Raw genomic sequence first — 25,232 nt, 5'->3', positions numbered from 1 at the left:
TTTTACCTTGATTATTATTGTTCATGATTGTGTTATCGCGTATGTGGGAGGCATGGTTGCTCGATACTTGATCTTCGGGACTGTGGATCACATACCCAAGTATGCCCGATGGGGTACCGGCTGAGTGGATGTGACATCCATGATCTCTTTTCTCCGACTTTTAAGAGGCTCATCATAGGGGGATGACTTTGGATGATCAGCATATACCGCATGCGCCTCCGCAACCTCTTAAATGAAGTAAATTTGAGGATGATGCTATGAGAAGAAAACCCATGAATGGTGTACATTGAACTTCATATCCAGAAATCCCATTTGGCTAGTTAGCCATCAGGTTAGCCCCAGATTTGGGAATCAATGACCTTCAAGCTCTCTTCGTCTTCATAGTTTGCATCAAACCAAAGGAAAAGCAACTGACTTTTCGTTGACACTTCCCACAGATGGCGCCAAATGTTGGTGCAAGAAATATGATCATAGCTCCATGGTTCGCTCTTGATCCAACCTTTGCTCCTAAGACCAAAACAAAGTGAAAGTGGGCCGTTTTTGAGGACGAGAAGCCACCTCTGATGATCGAGTTAGTTCAGGCCAGCAAAAAATAGACTCCATTGAGGAGTGAAGACCCCAAGAGATGATGAAGATCATGCTCTTGAAGGGTTAACTAGTTGAAGAAAGTCATGGCTGGAGTGTTTAGAGCTTATCCCGTTTAAGCTTGGTGAAGGGTTATATAATTGGTTCATACCTCCAAAGATGGTATGCTTCTTAGCCTTTGGATGCTCATGCCATGAGATGGAGGGTGGAAATGGCTTGTGCCATTTGAGGACTCGAGGCACAAATAAGGGAGTCTTCTCAGCAGCCAGGGGGTTCCATCAGAGGAGAACGCACCGGCGCTCCTTTCTTGCCCAAGTGACCGAGGCTCATGAGGAGGTGCTAAACAAGGCATCGCCCCAAGGCTCGAGAAGATCTTTGAGCATACACAGATTCTAACATCTGCAATGGGGGCAATGAGCCAGCAGGAGCACGGGGCTCTTCCAATACGGTCTTGCCAGATGGATTCCTCTTGTCAAATCAAGGGTTGGTGACCGATAAGGACCTTTACATTACTTCTCGGCCAGGGGATCTTTGCTGGAACGATAGTCGGGGAGAACTTAAACCCAAGGCCTTGTCAAGGATTGGCCCAAAAACCTGGTTCTTCGGACCAATCACGAATGTCAATAACAGCTACAAATGTGAAACCATCAACATTAAGTTTAATGAAGGGTGTTACCCGTGGCCTCCAATAGGTGATTTGGACATTAGATGTATGATGTGGAGTGATAGATAAAGTCATTGATATCATCTGAGTCCAAGTTCACCGTATGGTAGTAGTTGTTGTTATCAACAACGGGAAATTGTTGCCATCTAGTGAGGCAATGTAAAGCTCCCACAAGTTCCAGAATGCAATCAAAATGTGTAGGATTCTTACCGATTGCAAGCATTGTGGTGAAAATCATGTGTAGCCAGTTGCAATTGTCCGGTGAAGGTCAACTGGATATTGAGTGGAGGCAATCGAAGTTAGTCCCATAATGATCTAGTAAAAGGACACTATAGAAAAATGTGGTGGTGAGACCATAAGTTTTCCACAGAATAAGCATGCATGTGATATTCAACATCCCCTTGATGTTAAAAGATTAGGCATAGGAAGCCTTTGATGGATTGCTTTCCATAAAAAGTGTAGTATTCTTGGTTACAGGGGTAATTTCCACGGCTGATTCTAGCGAACCTGTGTGGGAATTTGGGATTTGATATGAAACCATCATCTGCAATTTATCCACTGATTTAACCGAGAAGTGCCTATAGAGGCATGTTTCCAAATAACCCTGTCTGCCAATGGTTCAGATGGAAGAGGATATGCATGATTTACTATATCTAGTGGCCACCATTGTGGAGTCAAAAATAGCTGATACCTTGGTTGGTGCTATGGTGACGAAGGGAAAGCATCCCTGATTCATGTTAGTATTTGGAATCCAAGGCTCTATTCATAGGTTAATAGTCATCCCATTCCTAACTTGCTTGAATAATCCTGACTGAATGAGATTTCTAGGCTGAAGGAGTGATTTCCACCCCCATGATGTTGTTCGAGAGTCCTTGGCCTCAAAAAAGATATATGCTTAAAAGTATATTCATTTCATAAGTCTTTTGCACAAGGATGAAGAGGGGTTGAATAACTGCCATACTTTCCAACACAAAGGTGCGAGGTTTAAGAAGTGAAGATTCTTGAGATTGAGACTATCCTCCTTTAATTGCCAAGTCAATTACCAAAAACATTTGCCAAGTTAAATGAAGTAATGAGACACTGCCAACAAGGGTGGTGTTGGTGTAAAAATATGATCTCAACTCCATGATTTGTGCTTGATCAAGACCCGAATCCTGCGACCAATTCAAGGTGAAAGTGGGCCGCCTCTGAGGACGGGAAGCCACCTTCGACGATCAAGTTAGTGCAAGTCAGCAAACCAAAGACTCCATTGAAGAGTGAAAACCCAAAGAGATGATAAAGATCGTGCTCTTTAAGAGTTATTAAGCTAAAGAGAGTGGTGGCTGGAGTGTTTTTATTCTTACCCCATTCTAGCTTGGTGAAGGGTTCATACCTCCAAAGATAGCATGCTTCATAGCCTTTGGATGCTCATGTGATGAGATGGAGGGTGGAGATGACTTCATGGAGTAGCTTGCTTAACAAGCTAAGTTGTGTGACCAGCTGGAGACTTTATTGGAGAGTTGAAATGTCAACATCAGCTTTGACTTTGATATAATACATACCCATAGTTGAGGGGACAAGAAGATAGATATAATGTCGCAAGCTTGGGCCACGTGAAAGATTCATTTGTCAACAAGAGCATTTAATGCCTCTTGGGACCTTCGATGCTGAATTAAGCTTTAGTAGGCCATTTAATGCTGAGTGGACTGCTTTGGACAAAGATATGCTCAGTATCATATTTGTCCTATTCTCTATTAAGAAGTCATATGAAACTAGGAGAAGTGACAAATACGAGAAGTGACAAGTCTGAGAAGTGCCGGACGATTCCTCTTGACCCAGATTTTAGCCCTTGGTCTTGACCCAATAATCTGGTTTGGTCCCTTGGCTTGAACCATAATTCATGACATGAGCAGATTAGTTAAAAAGAATGTTTGTGAATTTTCCATACCTTAAATTAGACCAACCAAATTCAATTGGGAAATGAGTTGGAAAACTTGGGCCAATGGCTTCTTTGTGGTCATTGTAAAAGAACCGTTTGTCTTACAAAACAAAAGCAATAACTTTCACAAAAATAGCTTGAATTTTGGATGACCTAAAATCCAGAAAAAATATTCAAGTAGATTTAAAAGCATCTTTTTTCCTTTAATATAAGTTCGAAGTTCACTGGGGTGGTGAAATTGTAGAACAAAAAATGCACAATATTAGTGGTTATAATGTTATTAACTATACTTTGATTGAAAGATGAATTCTTTTTTAAACAGATTTTTTTGAACTGATAGCTTTAACAGGGAGAGCAGGAAGAGGGTAATAACTGTTTTATGCATTCAAGCTTTACCCATGAACCCAATAAGATTCAAACTCTTCATCTAATTCTCAGCCAAAGTGATGAGGAAGATTCTATTGACACTACTAGTAGTTCATAAAGATGCATACAAAAGGATTATAGGTCACATCACTCCCCTAGCATAATTGTATTCCACCGACTGCAAAAAAGTAAAACCGTTTATTCCAAAGCCCTGAATTGGTCTCTATAGTATAATCCCACAGAGCCAAAAATAACCTGGGAGTCTATTAGCAACTTCCCCAAGGACAACTTGGAGTTTTGGAGCATTGTCAAAATAAGGGTAGAGAAATGAAACATATATGCATACCTGCTCAAAGGTATGATGTTAACTTTTATCCATTAAACTCTTAAAATTGCTCGAGCGCAGATTTTATACCAAAGGATGAACGCCTCAAATACTAAATTTGTTGACTAAATACCAACCTTCATTACTCCAAGCAAATTGCCCCCATTGGGATGGGCAGCTTCAATGGAAGACATGGAAAAGGGGGAGTGAACTGCAAGAGTGAAAATGTTAAGGAGTAGTTAAAATGATACATTTGAGAATTAAAGTGAAATAAACGATCACACAAAATCTCCAGAGTCGAAAATTCTTGGGAGACAACCCGGTGTGGGCCAGGGCCGAGATGAAGTAACTGATCCCAGTGGGAGAAGTCCAACACAACAAAACGGACATCTAACTCTCAGCATGGAAGCAATCAGGAGCCCTGATAAAAGTGTTGTGATTTAAACATCCACTGCCGATGCAAATTTGAACTTTCCATCTGAATAACGGCACGATCGTCTATTAAGCTAATAACAGGGTAGTAACAAACAGCTAACTTCAGGTTGTCCAGTTTCTCTTCTACAAAACAGGATAGTAACATGAATCCAACCATGGAATGACAAGGTATGTACATAGGAATTATTAACACCCAAGCAATTGCCATGTGACCATTGAAGTAATCATGCAGATTGATAGAGAACCTAATAAAACTAAAAGAATCCCCTGTAGAAAGCTTCTTGGCACTGACAAATGTACCCTAACAAGTGGCAAGCAAATGGCGCCTTGGTTGTCCTACAATGAACGAGAGCATGTGTTTAGAAACTGTGGGTGGAAGACATAAGTCAATAACAGGGTTCTAAAGGAGAAACATGGAACAATCTGTCTTTAACCATTAGTATCTAAAACCACTGAAGGAAAACACCCGAGAGAAAAGGACTTCAGAGAGATTAAATACAGATCATTAAACTGAACAGTAACTCGCATGTTAAGTAAAAGATAACACCTAAAGCGATCAAACCATGATGATGACACAAAACACTGCGTTAGGAAATAAAATAAAGTTTTGTTGTACCATAGCACATAAGAATTGCAATACTTGTACAGCATAGTTGATCACACAGTAAATGCAAGCATAACGATAGAAGGAAGATATCATCTCCCTACATCTACCATTGTCCCCCACCATGCATGAGGTTGGAATGCCTGCAGTTACATCTGGGCATCTTACAGGAGACTTGAGCTACTCAACCCTTTCCTAACCATTGTCCCCCAACACAGGTATTCCTCTTTGGATACTAGAATCCTGAAACTGCAAAGATACAAAAATACTGAAACTGCAAAGATACAAAAATACTGACCAGAGCTAGAAGGCATTCCTCAGAATATTTCTTTGGAATAGATAATCCACCATGTATGCTTGTGTCTGATGCAGTCAATTTTTTGCAGGAGTGTACTTTGGTTCTTCAAGGTAGACAACTAGCCACAACTTCCAGATAGGTTCCTTTTGCTGAAGGATCCATAATATTAAGAACAAAATACAACAGCATAACAAATACAGCTAAATTAACACTAAACCAATCTCAACAAAGCTGAAGGGAACACCTTCATTTCAGGAACCAGCCTGCAAAATCATATAAATTTGGAGTAAGATAGACTACATGCACACACAAACCTGATCCTAATACATTAACAAAAACCAATTTACATTTTAAAAACACAAGCAGGAGCATGCACACACACATATACACAAGCCTGAAGTTGTCTCAGTTTAAGCCTAGCTGATAAGGGACCCAGGCAGGTAGGAGGTTGAAACCCAGTGTTGAAAACATAGAACACGTTCTGGCAGGTTCGACTTTCAAGCCTATTAAACAAGATTTGAAACCTTGGTGAAACCACAAAGAAGGATACCTTTCGCTGGATGTGAACAACTTTGCATAGCATCATCGGCGGTACGTTAAAAGCACGAATTCCGCAGGCATGGTCAGAAGTAGGTTGTGGATGCACTGACCTATATGAAATCCAATTTCAGTATTTAGAAACAAATTATGGAGAAAGTTACTTAAATCAGAAAACTGCTATTTGAAACAAACAAAATTAATTATTGAAGACATACTATTGATCAAATATTCCCCAAAAAAAAATAATAGGGGAGAACATAACCTGATCATTATGTCCTTGGGGAAAGTAAACGACCTTCTCCCCAATGCGAGGAATTGACATGCTGGGGCAAGCTCATTTGTGCCACAATGCAGCATGGAATTTGTCTGCTTCCGCTGAAGTTAATATATAAAATAATTGCATAAGAGCAAATCCAAAGCCAAACAATGATCGAAACAAGAAAGAGATGGCCATTTTCTTCATTGATAAATGGCATGAAATCAAGTTTACACAGGATGTATAACTGGGGAAAAAAATTAAAAAATGATTTCCAAATTTCATCAATGTGAAAAACAACAAAAACCCAGAGAGCTCAAATAGATTACACAAATCATAACTTGAAGTTCCACAAAGAAAAAGGAAATTAAATGAAAAACACAGAAATGTATTCCACCCTCAAGAGTCTTATAATAATCAGGCATCTCACAGAGCAATCAATGTGGGACTCCACCATCATCTACATCACCACTCTCACACCCAGTTCCCCCCTTAAACCCGAGGACTGTTACATCTCTTTCACTCTCACTCTTCATTTTTCGTCAATTACTCGTTCTCATACTCACTAGCATTCTTGTAAAGATAACATTTTCATTGTACCACGAAAAACGAAAAAAGAAAAGCAAAAAGCTTTTCACACTCCAAGAAACACGTTTTTCTTTTTTACACCTGCTCAAGCTTGTTTGCAGACACTCCAACCATACAAAACTCACTCATAGCCTTTATTTACTGTTTATTTTTTGAGTAAATTACATATCCCCCCCCCCCAGGTTTGCAATCAATTAAAAAACTTCTATTTACTGTTTATTGACGGCAATAGAAACTCCATTATTTGCATCCAATTAAATCGCCCAATTTTTTATTTCATTTTTCTTGAAAAATTCCTTAAAAAAGACTTTTTGGTGGTAAAATGGAAAGGCAAATTTCTTTAAATTTTTATTGGTAAAGTCAAATTTCTTTAAATTGAGCATGCAATTATGAGAATCAATAACCCATATGGTGCCAACACCCAATACATTAGAGTGTATGCTTGCATGTTGGTCAAGTTTATATTTTCTAAATGTTTAATCATGATTCAAATCTTAGAAATTATGTTTCTCAAAATAGAGGTGTTATTGCATATATTTAACCCCCTCAAGGGGTATAGATGATCCTACTAAATGCTAGAGTCTTGTCAATTACTTAAATATGATCAATTGAAGAAAAAAAAATCTTCAGCTGGAATAAGTAGTCACGAACCTCTTTGTTCAACTCTCTCTACAAAGAAAATGGTTACATTGCCTTCCCATGTATGATGGTATTCTGTTGTACTATTTTCATGTATCACTATGTGAGAGACATGAGGACCACTACTGTGATTAGCTCAAGAGTTTGTTGACTTAAGTCACAGAATTAAAATTTGAAAATAATGAAGACCACATATTTCCTTGTCCTCTGTCTTTTTTTATGGTAATTCATTCATCCACTTTTTACATTCCTACAGACATTCAAATAACCATGACCTCTAAGTTGTTGATATGTGAACAATTGAGATTATGCAGGATATTTGATTAAAGAAGAAAAGAATACTATCCAGTCATAGGCTTGCGGCATGTGCATGTGTGAACACAATTGTACATGAGTTTACCACCCTATACATGCATTTTCCAATGTACTTTCACGGATGCAGCAAGGAAAATACACACTAAGTTGTGTTTGGGTAAAGGTGCATGCCATAACCCATCATTGTGCACTACTTGTTGATGTAAAACACAAAATCTCCTCCTCGCCAAAATCCTAATTTCAGACCAAAAGCCCAACCAACACTGCGCAACTAGGGCTGGCCGAACCCCTGTAGGGGCAATTTGGTCATTTTCCCCTTTTAGTTAGTTAAATATTTTAGTTTCATAATTTTTTAGTATAACTTTTGAAGTCCATATCATGTTTTACTTCCTTGTTTGAGTCAGTTAACTGAGTTCTGGTGCCACTAGGAATCTATTTTAAATAAAGATTCTTTGTGAATAATTAAGTCTTCTAGTACAAGTTAAATTCCTTAAATCGTGTCGTCATTGTGTGAGGGGGATCCTAGTCTATAAAGGAACCCAGTTGAGTCAGTTTTTATTTACTAGTTAGAGTCTCAGTCTCAATTCCCCCTTCACCCCCCCCCCCCAAAAAAAAATAACAATTTACCCACTCCTCTCAAGGGTAGACTGAATTGAATAAAGAATTGACTCTCGTGCAAAACAAGTCATGGCTTTCTTGGGATGACCATGGTAGAGTTAGAAGCTTCTTTCTTCAATTTCAGCAGCATATCATCAACCAGCAGCATTCTTACAATCACAGCAGCTTTCTCAATCCCCCTTCCTCCTCTCCCACTCACTCACAGATCTCCCCTACTCCTCCCCTACCATCTCAGCACTAGGAAACCCTCTCCCCACCATTGCAGCCCCTAGAAGACTCTCCCCCACCTACCACAGCCTCCAAGAAACCCCTCCCACCCCTTGAGATCGTTCCTAAGCCTCTTTCCCACCCCTCCCCCTTTCTCTGCTCTCTCAGCCCCCTCTCTTTCCCCTTCTCTGAGTTGCAGCAAGTCTAAAAACAGAAACCAGAAGAGAAGAAAGAATAGAAAAGAAAAGAAAGATTCAAGAAGACTGCCCAAGATCCATTCAAGAAACCTGAGAAACCCTCCTATCCCTTGATCCATCCCTACATCATCATCCCTAAAACCTCCCCTAATCACTCCAATACTACTTTTGTTAAAGCCCTTTTCCTCTCAAGATAAATCCCCACTATTGTCTTTCAATCCTAGGGTGATTTTTGTCATCTCAAAATCATCCCATGAGAGATTGTTAAAACCCTAATACCCTAGCCCTACCCTAGGATCCCTGTGACCTTGCATCATCCCATTAGATTTGTGTTAAACCTTTGACATCGCAAACCTACCCAAAGCAAATTATCCATTCCCTTCTGATTTGATAGTTATTTGCTGGTTCCATAAAGAAGATTCTGGGCTAACACTAAATTCTAGGGAATTATTTTAAAGAATCCTTAACCCTATAATTGGGTTACATGAAAAGTGCATGACTTGCCCAATTATCCTTGATTAAACGATTGTTCTAAACGTCATCATTCCAAATTATAATGACAAAGCACATAGTCAAGTCATTCAAACTAGCATTTTTCAATCCAAATTCGAAACCAATCCAGATATATGGTGTCAAAAAAGCCGAACTTGGCCCAAACTCATCCATACCCACTCTTGTAACCATAACAAGTATTTATTTGCTCCCTAATTCAGTAATTTAGCGAAACATTTAATAAGCCAGGCACTACCTTCTCCATTTGGCATAACCTACCCACTTATTCAATTCAAGCTTAGTTGTCATCAAAATAACAATGGCTAACGCTTATGTATCAACTTGGTTTGAATAATTTTATCACTTAAAGTGACATGAATTCTAAACCTCTAGGAAATTTTATGCATGCACAATATCCCTACCACATGCACAACCGCTATGGCAAACTTCGTATCGTAATCTCTCCCTTGTGAACTCTGCATTATGAGACTTCATAATAAGGCAAATGAGTACTCCCATAAAAAAACCAGTTCACATGAATAAATAGGAGAAGTTAATTCAATCAGTTGCACCAGATACATGCAAAATCAAATAAGTGGCAAAAAAGCACACATTGATGTGTCGGGTTCCCTTTTTGCTCTAATTGAGGTAATATTAGCTTTACTCAATGGATTACCAACATAGAAGAATATCCAATGCCTATCTTTTGTACAAATTTGAGAGAGGAAAAGATATCAAAGAGGATTCACTGAAATTGAGAACAGCAGAATTTTAGAAATTTCAGTAGGAGAGATTGAGAGGGACAGCAATAGGATTACAAGAGAAGGCAGAGGAATTGAGCACACAGGAGAAGGGAAATATGTAGGAATGCGAAAAAGGGATTAGGAACCACAAATTTAGGATAATTCAGGTCCAATTTTCCATTCTATATTCTAGCTCAAAAAAACTATCAGCCTGACATATTTAGAGGGAGAATGATAGGAACCCGCCAATCCAATACAAGAATTAATATAAAAAACAAGTAAATAACAAGGATAATCTAGTTTTAATGGTGCTAGTGATGTAACCAGGCCTACTCCCCCTCCCCCCAATGCCAAAGAACCACTGAAGATGGGACCAAGGACCAAGCCCAATTGGCGCACCAAAGAGCTGGCCGAAATGCCCTAAGGGATATTTTGGTCATTTTACACCTCTCTTTGGTGTCTCATGAAAAAAGGAAAAGATTTCGTGTCCTATCAATAGTCAAGATCTACTTTCTTTCTTGAATTGATTATGTATGGTCATGTCGAAGAGTTTTAGTCCAAGTGAGAGTCCAAGTTGGAAATTATTTTCATTCTAGATAATTGCTAATTTATTTGCTAATTTTTGTGGTCCATAAGAGACCCCACTTCTAGGGGCAGGCTTCGAAGTGACGGCTGGTCCCAAGCTAAAGGCATCAAAACAGCCTCCCAGCAAAATTTGTTGGGGCAAGACTGCATAGGGAAGCTGCCCCCGGACTCAGCTTGCGCAGAAGCCTCAGGCACCGGGTTCACTCTTTTATAAGAGACGCCTCTTTTGGGTTGTTAGTCATGGCATGGTTATTTAATTGTGAGTTGTTAAGGGATTTCCAATCTAAATTAGATTTCCAATTTGAGTCCAAGTTTGTCAATCAAGTAGTTTGAGTCCAAGCGTCCTTTCTTTGTAATTGGCTATAAAAGAGAGCCACTGCCTCATGTAAACCTTAGATTGGATTAACAAAAACTGTAGAGCATTGAAGGAATTCAAGTCATGGGGTTCCCACGGCTGAGTGTGAGTAATTTCATCTTCTTCTTCAACCTCCCTCTCTCTTGAAGCATGCAGCAACCTGGAAGTGTACCTGTCCTCTCCAACAGCGAGTGAGCCCTACCCTCCTTCCATCCCTAACCTTGTGCAACCACCCCTACCCCCCTTCCCTCTCTTAAGGCACTAGCAGAAACCTTCACCAGCCCTCCTTTTCTCCTTACCAGCTTCTTCCCTTTTCTTGATTCTTGCAGCAGCATTAAGAAAGAAGAAACCAAGATCAAGGAAGGAAAAATCAAGAACCTACCAAGAAAACCTCCTAGCCTACCCACAAGTTTCCATACCCTTTCCCCCTAACAACAAGCTTACCTATTCCCCTTTTTCCTAATTACTAGCTCCCACACTTACTTTTCTTTCCCCATCAATTACCCTAACCCACCCCTACTTTGAGTGAGTCACCAAATAAACCATCCACTCTATTTGATTGTTAAACCCTAAACCTCCCCTAATCCTCTCCATACACAAGACACAATTTCCCAAATAGATCGACCACCTTAGGATCTTAGTTATTCTAAAATTGCTCACTTTCTTCACCCAAAATGAACCCATTGATAAAACCCTAACCTTAGAGACAGCGAGACAGCCCAACTGATAGCTGGTTCACTTTGAGAGGATCCTAAAGACTAGCCCAAAACCTGGGTTACATCAACCAATCACAGGCCATCCAAAAACCACTCATAAACATTCCATATACTTTCTCACATCTTCCCTCATCCCCCCCCCCCCAAAAAAAAAAGAGAAAAAAATTATAACCCGCCAACCAGCAGTTGGTTCCCTCTCTCTACTCCACTCGTAAATTTTTGTCCGGCTATTATCTGATCCGATAAGCAATTATCTGAATTCGAATCCGGTTGTTTACCGGACGAATATGGAATGATATTTTCCGGTAAGAAAAATTCCATACTCAAACACCCTTAAACGAAAACGAATGCTAATTTGGAGGCGGATTCAACTATCCATTTACAGCTCCACCAAAAACCACTCAACTACATTCTATATCTTTCCTCACATATTCCCCTCCCCCTTTACAACCCACCAACCAGTACTTGGTTCCTATTCTCTCTTCCACGTGGCGTGACCCCAGGGCCCTAAAGAGAACATACTATGGATCTCATTGATTCAAAGGGGGAATTAGTCTCAGATTGAACAGTTTTATTTGGAGAAATATTTTTTGGATCTCTAGGACATCGACCTTGACTAATTAAGAGGGGAAACCAACCCACGGTTAAGGAGATAGTGACCAGGCCACAGGGGACCACAGCAAGCTAGATTATATATGATTGACAATATCTTTGAGCCCCATGGCCAGCTACCATTATAGGCTAATCTAATTGCACAGGAGGCTGTTAGATAGGGTAGTCCTTAATTCATATTAGATTATTGTTTAGTTATTTGATGTAATTAGAGTTAAAGAAAATCTAGGGCTATTTTCTTTATAGCAATAAAGCCTAAAAAGAAGGTATTCCACTCACATTTAGTGGGCCATGACAGCTTATTTAAATCCAAGGAAGTTGAAACCTTAAATGAGGTTTTAGAAGTTTATTATTTTAGTTATTCTACAGATTAGGAATGGGAGTTTTTCTAAGTTTTCCATAGGAATGTAAATAGATAACCAAAATCCGATTCCAATCCACATTCACATCCATTTAGAGGAATCTGAATCCGTCTGAAAACTAATAGGACAAGCATATCATAATAACCCTTTCTGATCGATTATTGTCCAACCAGTTAATTATCCAATTAAGTTACCCTTCTATAGATTTTTAACTTAAGATTATGTGACTATATTTCTCGATTTTCATTGAATACAAATATAGAAGAAAATAATAGTAAAAACGTTAGAAAATTAAAAACTAAGAAGAGCAGAAGGAAAGTTGCTAAATTCTCAAATCTCAACCCTAATCCTCATAATAAAATGGTAAAATGTCAACTGGAAGTTGAAAATTCATCCAAACTATGTTCATACTCATTCAGGAAAACTAATAGGATATCATTTAAAATCATCCAAGTATAATAGGATGCGAATATGGTATTGCCACTACCCAATCTGAATCCAATTCGTTTACATCCCTAGTATCTTGTTATGAAATATTTTGTGAACCTATGATTCAAAAGTTGAATATATAGATCAAGTAAAAGGCCAATAACCAGCCAACTTATGTTTGAGAGAAAAGAATCAATTCCATTGAAAGCACCAAAACTAAGGTTAATAACCCATAAGAGAAATAAGAAACTCAATCCTGATTAATTTTGTACTTTGTCTTCTACTTCTATTCATTTTCAAATTTATTCCAACCAATTTCAATGTGCAATCTGCGAAAGGTTCTGCAAACAATTGTGAAATATCTGCAACAAGAACATCAACTGTTCGCAGTTTTCCAGGACCAAACCAAAATTAAAATTTGTTCAAGAATATTCTGCCTGGAGCCAGGAAAGTGACCATATAAATGATGTTTCTAAATCATTACCATTGAGATCTGCCAATGGGCCCGGTCACATAAGGATTCCTGAAACCACTATGACTAGGAATGTAACCATATGACTGATATTTCTAGAACCAATTCCATCATAGATCTGCCAATGGGCCTAATCCAACATCCATTCTTGAAACCATTCTTTTTTTCTGGGCAAAAAGAAACCATTCTTGAGACTCAAAAAATTGATTTAGTTTATTTGGTAGGAAATTTTGCTTCAATTGATTAAATGTTGGTAATCTTGTAACTGTTATGGGGCTGTTTTTCTTTTGAAGTATAAATGCATTACCACTTGTTGCTTCTAGGGTTATGGAATCTCATCTTAATGTTCGCGCACACAATAGATAAATAAATAGACAGATAGACAGACAGACATGTGTGTGTGTGTACGTGCATGCATATACATATAGAGAGAGAGAGAGAGAGAGAGGAGAGAGAGTATATACAAATTCTAATTTAAATTCATTAATTGCATGCAAAGGAAATAGGAATAAACAAACCTTTAGATCTCCTGGTAAATCATTAATCCGATATGTGCATACACCCTCGATGTCATTAATTAGCTGAGTAGGAAAGATGATTATCACTTCCATGCATGACACCACAAAATCACTAGATGGAGCAATGATTTAGTAAGAAAAATCACCTTTACATTGCAAGGCAACAGAGCAGATTGTTCTATTGGGAACTCCATATCAGCAGTAACTCGGATGAACCAATTAATAGAAGGGTTTGGCTTCATGGGTGCTCGCCATACAATATCTGCAAGAGAACAATTACATGATAATTTTTGGAACCTCAACTATAATATAAAGGTCAAATATTATGCTCACATATGAAACTCAAACACGCTTCAGAGGATTAACTGTGGAGCATAAACATGGATATTTTGCCCTTCCAATGGACTTCTTCCTGCATGTAACCTTCTTTGGTACATGGACCCACTTCTAATGTTACGGTAATGATCAACGCCACAAGGTAATCTTCAAGGTGGAAGGACACATTGGTAAGATGGATATGAAGATTAACATGTGGGACTCTAAATGACACACATGAATAAGTCCAACACGTTGCATTAAAGGAAATAACAGGTCATTCTAGTCCTACAAGCAAATAAGGCATTGTCAATTCATTTTCCCTCGACTCATACACAAAAGATTCCCCTACAGAATTCCGTCAGGCTAGATTATTTAACAGCTAAGATTAACAACAAAACGGCATACAAATGTTGTTCGGTATGGGCATGTTCTAAATGGATAAAAAACATAAATCCATAAATTCGATCTAATTTCCTGCAACCACATTTTAAAACAACTAAAACTACCAAAACGAAGGCAGATGTCATCAAGATTCTTCAGTCCATGGAACGATATGCAACCCAGGAGTAGACTCCCACAGACAACAAACGAATTGTTCTTTTGCATTATTTATTAGAACCGGAGGGAGCATATCATAGAAAGGCCCGCACGCCTTTGTATTCACACAAAGATCAAAGCACGCCAACATAAATTTAATCAAATTCCAAAGTCATAGGGATAGGGTGGTTTTGAATAATCCTTTAGGTTTTTGGCTCGTAAATCGGGCAAAATTTGAACATTAAGAAATTTGAAAGGTTAGACAAACGCTAAAGGGATGCGTACGATGATCCGAAGATGAATAATAATACTTAGAACGACGATTGGAAGTACAAACTACAAACCTGCAGGTATCTGTAGCAGTGTAGTCACAATCTGAGGGAATGAGGGCTTTAAGAATCTAACCAATTTAGCGAGTGTGGCTGCAGCTCTAAGCAGTCACAAGCCTTGAAGCTACTTACTGGTTGGTGCTGATCAGGGGATTCGTGCGCCGTATAGAATTGGGAGTCTTTCTCCCGGAGAGCAGAAAATATGAAATACAGCTGACGGATGGTTGGATTTAGGGTTTTTACTTTTTTTTTTTTTTTTTTATTTTGATACAAAATGCGCTTTTTATATATGGGGATAAGAATATTACATATGCCGCCGGTAGAAGTTGAACCCATGACCTCTCCACTGAGAATCAGGTTCCTAACCATCCTACTACTCCTCCATTGGCAGGTTTTTACTTTTTACGCCAGGGAAATACAAATATGCCAGGCAGATTAAGGGTACTTACATTGAGAAAATTACGATGAGTATCCTTCACAGCCTCCACACCTGCACTGCAACGCTAGCACCCATCACAATTTCAGATCCTCCACCTGCATGGGGAAGAAAATTCTTGGGGAGAATGATAGGAACCTCCTCTCTTACTTAGTTAATGACATTCAAATCCATTCTTAGTTGGATAATAGCAATTAAACCCCCTCTCACCTGGTGAAAATATCGTTTACTCCTATTGTTAACTTTCTCAAAATGACCCGTTTGCTATTATTAAAATGATGATAAGATCTTGAATCCTTTCCAATATCTCCCCCACAAATTGTTTAAGACTTCTCATAGCAAGAAATAAGGCTGACCAAGCAAGTTTGAATGCTAAGAGGGCAGCAAGGAAGATGTAACAGTGAAGGGGTAAGTCTCAAATCTAATACAGTACAATAGTAGTAACTTCTATGTAGAGATAATAAGACCAAGGAGATCTTGAACACCCACTGAAGTTATAGCAAGGAAGAAGAAGTCTTTCATCCAACTCCCAAGAGGCACGAATAGAAGCAACTATGGGCATTGTTCAAGACATCCATTCCTATTTCAAATCAAAAGAAAACTATACTCCTAGAAATAGAGAAAACTTCCTCCAATAACTTCCTTCTAGTTTCATGCAGGTTTTCTAGGGTTTAGTCTGGTTTATGAAGATCGTTCAGAGATGCAATATTGGGATTTGATGAGATCTTATTTTGTGTGTCATAAATATACTTCTATTTTTTTCTCTTGCACTTGCTATGCTAACGATTGCATGTTTCCAATAAGCTTATGATGGTTTAGAGTATTATTAGTTGGCTAAATTTGAATGCATTACCTTGTCAAGCTTGTATTAATGGGTTAGTGTTGTTAATTTATCAGGTTAGGTTGTAAGTTTTTTTTTTTTTTGGTGGAAGGTGATTTTATTCATAAGAAGGAAATGGAGAAACAACAGAGCAATCAAGTCTTGCAACTAGGGAGCGTTCACAGGCCAGAAACACTTGGAACCAAGTGAAATGCCATGATGGGCCAAACAATCCGCTACAAAATTGGAAGAGTGGGGAATATAAGAAAATATGATGCAGGCTGAAGAGACAAGTTCTAATATGTCATCCACCACAGGGGAGGCAACCAAGGGAGCATCAGCTTCAGCATTAAGAGCTTGAACAGCAGTCAGACAATCTGATTCAAGAATGATTCTCTGAAATCCAGCATCTATAGCCCATTGTATACCAGCTTTTATTGCTTCTTGCTCTCCGATTAAGCATGAGTTCATCAGAATTTCCTCTGAGAACACAAAAGTAATGTCTCTGTTGCTAGTTCTTCCAATAATGCCAATGCCATCACGAGATTCAGAGACTAAAAAAGCAGCATCAGAATTTATCTTCAGCCAGCCCTCCTCAGACGGAAACCACTCTCTAGTGGGTGGAGGCGTATCTGGGAAGGAATTTGATCTCCACACCACTGCATATTCAGAATAAGCATTAAATGCTTTATCAATTATCTCTTGAGGATTAGGTTGTAAGTTGGCATAATGGAATTGATGCTTTTGAAATTTGTCCCTAATATTTAGCTTTATTTATTATGATCTCAGATTTGCATATATGGCTTTTATTTTCTCTAAACTCTGTTGTTGAAAATGTCTTTTAATGTTCTTATTTTCAATTGCTTCCCACTAATCAAGACATCTATATTTAATAATTTTGAATCATGCCTATAGCTGCCTATTAAGTGTTAGTTTTCTTTCCCAGGACTCTCTCCCTCTGGGATTGGGTGATCTTGCACTGCTATTTTAGATCATGGGTTTCCAATCATGAAGTTTGAGGCCATGCTTTGGATTGTCATAGCATATTCTATTCTTCTCTTGAGTTTCGATTAATTCCCTTAAGCTAGCTCCCCCTACTACTTTCTATCCTATTAGCTTTCATTTGGCCTAGGCAGCAATGTATTCTTTCATTTTGGTTACTAATCTCCTAGCTCAATCTCTTATTTGCTGATTGATTTGTGTTAGGATTTTATAATTATTAATTTAATTATATGCCCAAGGGCAATATTGGAAACTCACTATTAAGGCGGTTACAAAATAGGGTTATATATTTTGGTAACCACCGCACGAGATAGTAAATGATTGCATTACGTAAGTTTTCCAGAAACGGCGGCTCCCATCTCTCTCTCCTTCTTTCCTAGAAACGCAAGAACGAGTTCCTTGCTTTAGATCACTCTTCCATCCTTTCCACATGGCATTTGGGTTGTGGAACTTGTTCCCTTTCCTAGTGATTGTGAAATCACCCCGATGGAACTTTGGTGGAGGAACAAGGACATAGATCCAATTTACTTCCGCTGCAGATACTCCATAATTTAGGAAAGCGAATCCAGGTAAGGATCTTTCCATCAATTTATCAAAATGAGATAAATGAAGTTATTACCCACATTGGTATCAGAGCCATGGTTGTCACATCCTCCCAGCTGGTACACTAACTGGCATACCCGAGAGTGTGATCCACAACCCCGAAGATCAAGTATCGAGGAAATCATCCTCCCACATATGCAATAACATAATCATAAACAGAAATAAATCAAGGTTTAATATTATAAACAAGGTTCAAAATAAAAAATGAACAATCAGTATAATCAGAGTGCGGAAGATACCAAATATCCAATGATATCAAAAAGGAGTGAAGTGAGGCGGAAACTCACTTTACCAAAATAGCGGAACGTAGTATGAAAATCAAAAGGGATTACAACTAAAACAAATGTGCTAAGAAATAAACTAAGATCCAAGCGTCTTCAAGTTTATAGATAACGTCTTCATAAGTATGGACTTCATCAATCCAATGAATCCGTTCTAACTCTATGCCGTTCTCAAAAGTAGTACGCAGCTTGATCCGTCGGGGGATCATCAAAGTAATCTTGATCGTTGCCAGCACTTTGCGTGTAATACGCTTCATCAGCTTGTGCTTCATTTGTCTTCGCTCGTCATAATATTCTGTACATGTAGGATAATCTAACAAAAAGAAATATACAACAGGAATGAGTTTCGAAGAAACTCAGTAAGGTAGTTAATCCATAACATCATAGATAACATGTGGCAAAACATAACATGATGCAATGCAGTATGAAACAAGTAATGTATATATGCATCTAACTCTATGTATGCTGGTCTCTATGGCAGACATGCTTTAAGTCATAGCACCGTACTTCTTTGGGAAAGTCCGCTCACACCCTCAACCATATAAGATATCTTGGGTTCCCTCACCCATTTAAGGTATCTTGGGCAGCCGGTTGGTAATGGGTCCTTCATCCCTCAGGACAAACCATGGCAGGGGGTTAAGTCAACACACTCTCTCACAACCATTTGGCATAAGTACTGGCGCATGTCAAGGAAGAGCCTAGCCCAATGCAAGTCATCTACTCGGTTACATCAACTCGAGTCCAGATACTTCCATTCCTCGCCCCGGGCGATCCTTTCCGGTATCCTTTCCACTAGAGTCACGGATATTACTCACCGGACTCATCAACCCTATTGGTTATCCACATATGGTAAACGGGAAGCTCTCATGTCCCCTCACGGATCATTTCACCGGTCTTGAACGCCCATGAGCCCAAGTCTAGCCATATGCAACCCTCCAATAAATGGCCCCCACAATGTGATTCCCGTCCTCTCACGGATCATTTCACCGGTCTTGAGCGCCCGTGAATCCCCATTGCTACCACGGGTCGTTTGGTCTCAATACCCTTCCGAATCGGGTCTGATATAACAGGGGTGTATCCTAGCCAAACACTACTAGACATCCCTAGGTATGACAATCATTGATTCGGGAAAGCGTCGATGGGCATCTTCGGAGAACATCCCATACTATTCCCTCCGATGTCCAAGGACAGAAGTGTCAAAAGGATACTTCCCAATCCCAAACCAAACTTAAGCAAACACATTCTCAGATCAGTCATAACATATACAACCAATAGTTCATCATATACAAGAGAATGTAAAAGCAACATCGGATTAAGCAGTAATAAGTAATTCATATAACATAAATAATGAAAAAGATGATATAAACAAGTGCTACTGTTCCCACAGTAGGAGATCAAAATTAAATTATAATAACAGTAAGTAATCTCATAGTTCCACAAAGTAGAAACCATAGAACAAGCAATCTATGTAGTTAAGGAATCAACTGTCCTTACCTTCTAACTTGAATGGAATCTTAAAGAATCAAGTATGATCTTGACTAAACCTGAGAAGACAGTCCTAAACAAGTGCACACAACATGTTAGGAAAGATGCATAAAGGAAAAGATCATAAATTAATCGAAACAGACCAAGATTGAGGTTGCTGTACTCATTGGTCGATTGATTGGTTTGCTGGACTAGTCGACCAATGAGTCGACCAATGCAGACAGTGGCCTGCAAGAATCCGAATTTTGGGAATCCATAACCGAATTCGATGGTTCAAAAGGGTACAATTAAGAGGGGAATTATCATGGTAGTATTTTAGGGTATAGAGGATATCAAATCATAACTCAAAACAAGTTCCCAAGTTACAACCTAGAAATCATGAGGTTAACCTAATTAGGTTGAACATAGGTTAGGAGGGAAAAATAGAAAGATTAAAGATAATGAACTAGGATATGAAAGAATTCAGATCTAGTAAAGAAAACATAATAATTGGGTTAACATGATCAACTAGGGGATTCTTGGGTTTAATCCAAGAGAATTAGGGTTTCACCCTTTTGGCTCCCTGGACAAATAATTGTGAGATCTGAATGAACAAAGACAAATTAAAACAGGAAAATATAGATGATTAAGTTTTAGGTTAACACAAGGTCACCCAAAAAGGATTTCCCTTTCACAAGGTAGGTTACCAAAAGTTCTCCAGACAATCACACAAGTTAGGGTTTTCAAAGGATTAGGGTTAGGTTTTCAAGAATTCAATAAGTAGGGTTTAAGAACATGATGATGATCATGAGTCTTAAAGAATATGGTGAGATCAGAGAATTGATGATTACAAGAATGCTTCATCACCTTTCTGATCTCAATGAAAACAGAATAAAAGAAAGAAAATTAGAGATAGAAGAGAGAGTGAGTGAGATCATACCTTTGCCCTAGAAAGATGAAGAATTCTTCAAGTCTTTGTAAGAGATCACCAAAGAATGCAAGGGAATGGGTTAGATTAGGGTTCTAACTCGTTCCAGAGGCTTAGGAGGCAGAGGAGGCGGAGTATTCCCGAGATTAGACTTAAATAGAAGAGACAGGATTCAAATTTCAAAAACAGAATCAATTGGTCGATTGATTGGTCGATTGGTCCAATCGACCAATGAGTCGACCAATCAAGACAACAACTTCAAAACAGGGAATTGAAGGCTCAGATCAAGTCCAAACATCAAGGGGTTTTGCACACCTCTAGAGTGACATACCTAGGAGTTAGAAATGCCTTTGAATCAATACAGAGACCACTCCAAGACCATCAACTAATCCAATCTTCATCCGGGTGCGGTTTCCACCATTGGGACACTAGCATCAACACTCATGGATTCCAATCCAGCCATCAAGTCTTCAACATAAATGGCCCAAAGATGACTTCTTGCCTTACTTCGGGTCACTGGACCTACAATAAACAGAGTTTTCGGATTAGGGTCAGGGCTGGGTTTCACATTCTCCCCCCCTTAAAAAAATTTCGTCCCCGAAATTGAAAGCGTACCTGTGCTTCCAAAGAGATGAGGAAACTTCTCCTTCATATCTTCTTCTTTCTCCCAAGAAGCTTCTTCAGGGGTATGGTCCTTCCAACGAATCTTTACCAAAGGGATGGTGCGATTCCGCAATTGCTTGTCCTTCTTATCCAAAATTTCAGCTGGCTCTTCATCATAGGTAAGATCAGCACTAAGTCCTTTAGGTGCCTGTTGTAAGACATGTTCCGGATTTTCAACATATTTCCGGAGCATCGAAATGTGGAACACATTATGCACAACAGCAATAGCCGGAGGTAATGCCAATCAATAAGCAACGGGTCCAACCTTTTCCAAAATCTCAAAAGGTCCAATGAAATGAGGGCTAAGCTTCCCTTTAACATTAAATCTCATCACGCCCTTCATTGGTGAAATCTTCAAGAAAACTTTCTCTCCAACTTGAAATTCCAGATCAGTCCTTCTCTTGTCAGCATAGGATTTCTGTCTTGACTGAGCAGACTTAATCCTTTCTCTTATCATATCCACCATTGCGCTCGTAGCTTCAATCAAATCAGGACCTAAGACTTTTCTTTCACCCGTCTCAGTCCAATACAATGGTGTTCTACAAGTGCAACCATACAAAACCTTAAACAGAGCCATGCCTATCGTTGCTTGATAACTGTTATTATAGGCAAACTCAACCAAAGCTAAGTGTTCATCCCAATTTCCACCCATATCCACCACGCAAGATCTGAGCATGTCTTCCAAAGTTTGAATTGTCCGCTCAGATTGTCCATCTGACTATGGATGATGAGCTGTACTCAAGTTCAATTGGGTTCTCAAGGCTTTCTCTAGACTGTTCCAAAACCTTGAGGTGAACCTAGGATCACGATCGGACACAATACTCATCGGCACACCATGTAGACGAACCACATTATCCACATAAAGTCTAGCTAGCTTATCCAAAGTATGAGTGATCTTCATAGGAATAAAATGGGCTGATTTGGTCAACCTATCAACAATCACCCACACAGTGTCATTGCCTTTACTTGTCCTAGGCAAGCTAGTCACGAAGTCCATAGAGATATCTTCCCACTTCCAGTTAGGAACAGGAAGGGGCTGAAGCAATCCAGATGGAGGTTGATGAACGGCTTTCACACGCTGGCAAGTCTCACACTTGGCAACAAAGTCGTCAACATCGGCCTTCAAACCAATCCACCAAAAATGTTCCTTCAAGTCCTTGTACATCTTGGTGCTTCCAGGGTGTACTGTAAAGATTGATTGGTGTGCTTCCTTCAATATTTCCTTCTTAAGATCTTCATTTGCTGGCACACACAATCTACCTCTAAACAATAAAGCACCATCCAAAGATATACCAAAGTCGGGATCCGACTCAGGATTCAAAGAAATCTTCTCAACTTTGTCCTTAAGTTCTAGATCAGAACTCTGCAAAGCAACAATCTTATCTCTAAGACCAGACCTTGCCGTCATAGCAGAATTCTCAGGAACAACTTCCAAATCAAAACTCTCAATAGAAGACAACAAGGGTAGACTCAAAGCATTCAAATCCAAAACCTTCTTTTGAATCTTCCTACTAAGAGCATCAGCAACAACGTTTGCCTTACCAGGGTGATACTGAATATCACAATCATAATTAGAGACTAGTTCCAACCATCTTCTTTGCCTCATGTTCAACTCTTTTTGAGTAAAGAAGTATTTCAAACTCTTATGGTCCGTGAATATGGCAATTTTCTCACCATAGAGGTAATGTCTCCAAATCTTCAAAGCAAAAACAACAGCGGCAAGCTCTAAATCATGAGTGAGGTAATTCCGCTCATAATCCTTCAATTGCCGAGAGGCATAGGCTACAACCTTACCGTGCTGCATCAGTACACAACCCAAACCAATCTTCGACGCATCAGTATAGACCGTCATACCACCAGAACTATCAGGTATAGTCAAAACCGGGGCACTTGTTAGTCTATCCTTCAATTCTTGGAAATTCTTCTCACAAGCGTCAGACCAAAAAAACTTCTCTTCTTTCCGGGTCAACTTAGTCATAGGGGCAGCTAACCGAGAAAAGTTCTCAATAAACCTTCTGTAGTAACTCCGCGGACCAAGGAAACTTCTTATTTCCGTTACGATCTTCGGTCTTTCCCAATCAGCAACTGCTTGGACTTTCTCAGGATCAACACGAATACCTTCAGCAGAAATCACATGGCCGAGGAATACTACACTCTTTAGCCAGAAATCACACTTGCTAAACTTAGCATAAAGTTTCTATTCTCGTAGTCTTTGCAAAGTGAAATCTAAATGCCTTTCATGCTCTTCTTCACTTTTTGAATAAATCAGAATATCATCAATGAAGACAATTACAAACTTATCGAGCACATCATGGAAGACTCGGTTCATGAGGTCCATGAACACAAAGAGAGCATTAGTCAAACCAAAAGGCATGACTCTAAACTCATAATGGCCGTACCTTGTTCGGAAAGCTGTCTTGAAGACATCACTTGACTTCACTTTCAACTGGTGATATCCAGACCTTAAGTCAATCTTTGAGAACACAGCTGCACCCTTCAATTGATCAAAAAGATCGTCAATCCGGGGCAGTGGATATCTATTCTTGATAGTCAACTTATTCAACTCACGGTAGTCAATGCACAGACGCATACTACCATCTTTCTTCTTGACGAACAAGACCGGAGCTCCCCAAGGTGACACACTAGGTTGTATGAAATCTCTTTCAATGAGCTCATTTAACTGATTTTGCAACTCTTTTAACTCAGTAGGAGCCATCCTATACGGAGCCTTAGATATCGGAGCGGCACCAGTGACGAGATCAATAGAAAACTCAACAGCCCTATTTGGAGGCACTCCCGATAGATCATCAGGGAAGACATCAACAAAGTCACAGACAACCTTGACTTCGTCAACTCTTTTCTCCACTTTTCTCTTGCCTTCAGAAGAAGCATCATCTACTATGGTGTAGATTTGCATCAGTGCGGACAATATCTTTTGACAAACCCGTCTTTTCTCACCTTGAAATTCAAAAACTGAACCTACGCAAGTATTGAATTGAATCTTTCTCGAGGAGCAAAGAAATACAGCTTTATGGGCTGTTAACCAGTCAATTCCCAAAATAACATCGAAGTCTTTCATATCAAGAAGTACCAAATTAGCTTCCAAGTTTATCTTACCAACCAACACTGGACATTTAACGAATCCTTTATCTAGTTTCACAATAGGACCAGTAGGTGTACTAATCAATAAACAACTAGACAATTTCTCAGGGATTGGGTCAGTCTTCTTAATGAATGCAGATGATATGAACGAATGAGATGCACCCGTATCAAATAAAACAAATGCAGGAAAAGAAGCGACAGACAATGTACCTGTGATCACATCATGGCTTCCATCTTGCTCAGTACTAGAGATACTGAACACTCTACCAGAGGGAGGAGTAGGAGCACTCTTCACCACTGGAATAGGTTGCTGGACAAGCTTCTTCGGACAATCGCGAGCAAAATGACCGGACTGCTTACAGTAGAAGCAACTAGGATTGCTCGGTCCTACCGGAACAGCTGCAACAGGAGGCTTCTGAACAAAAGGCTTAGGATTCGCATTCACTGGCCTAGCACTTGCATTCATTGGTGGTCGATTCCCGCCATACTGAAACTGACCAGGCTGTCGAAGACCAGGGCTTTGACCTATACTCCTAGGCTGAAAAGCCGGAGTGGGATAGGGTGTAGGTCTCACAAAGCGCCGATCATTACGATCCACCAAACCAGGGTTTCTAGACTGCCAAGGCCTCTGCACGCGAGCATTCTCCTTTTCATTTTCTTCCAACTTCTTCGAGTTCTGCACCACTTGGGCATAGCACTCTATAGGCTGGACAGTGAGATAGCCTTTAATGGCAGGGCGCAATCCCTTAAAGAACTTCTTCGCCTTAGCAATATTAGGCTTCAGAGAATCCGGAGCAAAGAAATGAAGTTCCTCAAACTTCTGTTGGTACTCTAACACAGACAAGGATCCTTGTGCGAGAACCATGAACTCAGCTTCCTTCGCATCCTTTACCGCCTCAGGGAAATAATT

The 25,232-nt window shown here is 39.5% G+C and overlaps 2 protein-coding genes across 4 annotated transcripts in view; both read right to left on the bottom strand.

Moving 5' to 3' along the window:
• Positions 1 to 2,761: 2,761 nt before the first annotated feature.
• On the bottom strand, positions 2,762 to 15,230 carry LOC149012097 (uncharacterized). Of its 3 annotated transcripts, XR_016174048.1 has the most exons (8): positions 15,039 to 15,230; positions 13,986 to 14,101; positions 13,840 to 13,902; positions 5,998 to 6,110; positions 5,746 to 5,845; positions 5,440 to 5,458; positions 5,196 to 5,344; positions 2,763 to 4,629 (listed from the first exon to the last, which is right to left on the bottom strand). XR_016174048.1 is itself a non-coding variant. In XM_089159333.1 (6 exons), exons 2-6 carry the CDS (start codon positions 14,079 to 14,081, stop codon positions 5,447 to 5,449), a joined length of 384 nt encoding a protein of 127 aa, XP_089015459.1. In that variant the 5' UTR covers positions 14,082 to 14,101; positions 15,039 to 15,230; the 3' UTR covers positions 2,762 to 5,446. The 3 variants fall into 3 exon arrangements, 1 of the variants encoding a protein (XP_089015459.1); XR_016174047.1 differs by having other exon boundaries at positions 2,765 to 4,629; positions 5,196 to 5,458; XM_089159333.1 differs by having other exon boundaries at positions 2,762 to 5,458.
• Positions 15,231 to 16,447: 1,217 nt separating this feature from the next.
• The window catches only part of LOC149012096 (uncharacterized), a 43,335-nt gene continuing 34,550 nt past the window's right edge, over positions 16,448 to 25,232 (bottom strand). The window contains exon 2 of the mRNA XM_089159076.1: positions 16,448 to 16,938. Coding sequence (XP_089015202.1) covers positions 16,448 to 16,938 — 491 coding nt within the window. The remainder of the gene's footprint in view (positions 16,939 to 25,232) is intronic.

Source organism: Hakea prostrata, chromosome 6 (genome assembly GCF_041222555.1).
Source record: "Hakea prostrata isolate BN-2017 chromosome 6, UWA_Hpros_2, whole genome shotgun sequence".
In the NCBI taxonomy this organism is placed as follows: Eukaryota; Viridiplantae; Streptophyta; class Magnoliopsida; order Proteales; family Proteaceae; genus Hakea; species Hakea prostrata.
Note: the sequence above shows the minus strand (reverse complement) of the source record. Positions and strands in the feature narration are given on the sequence as shown.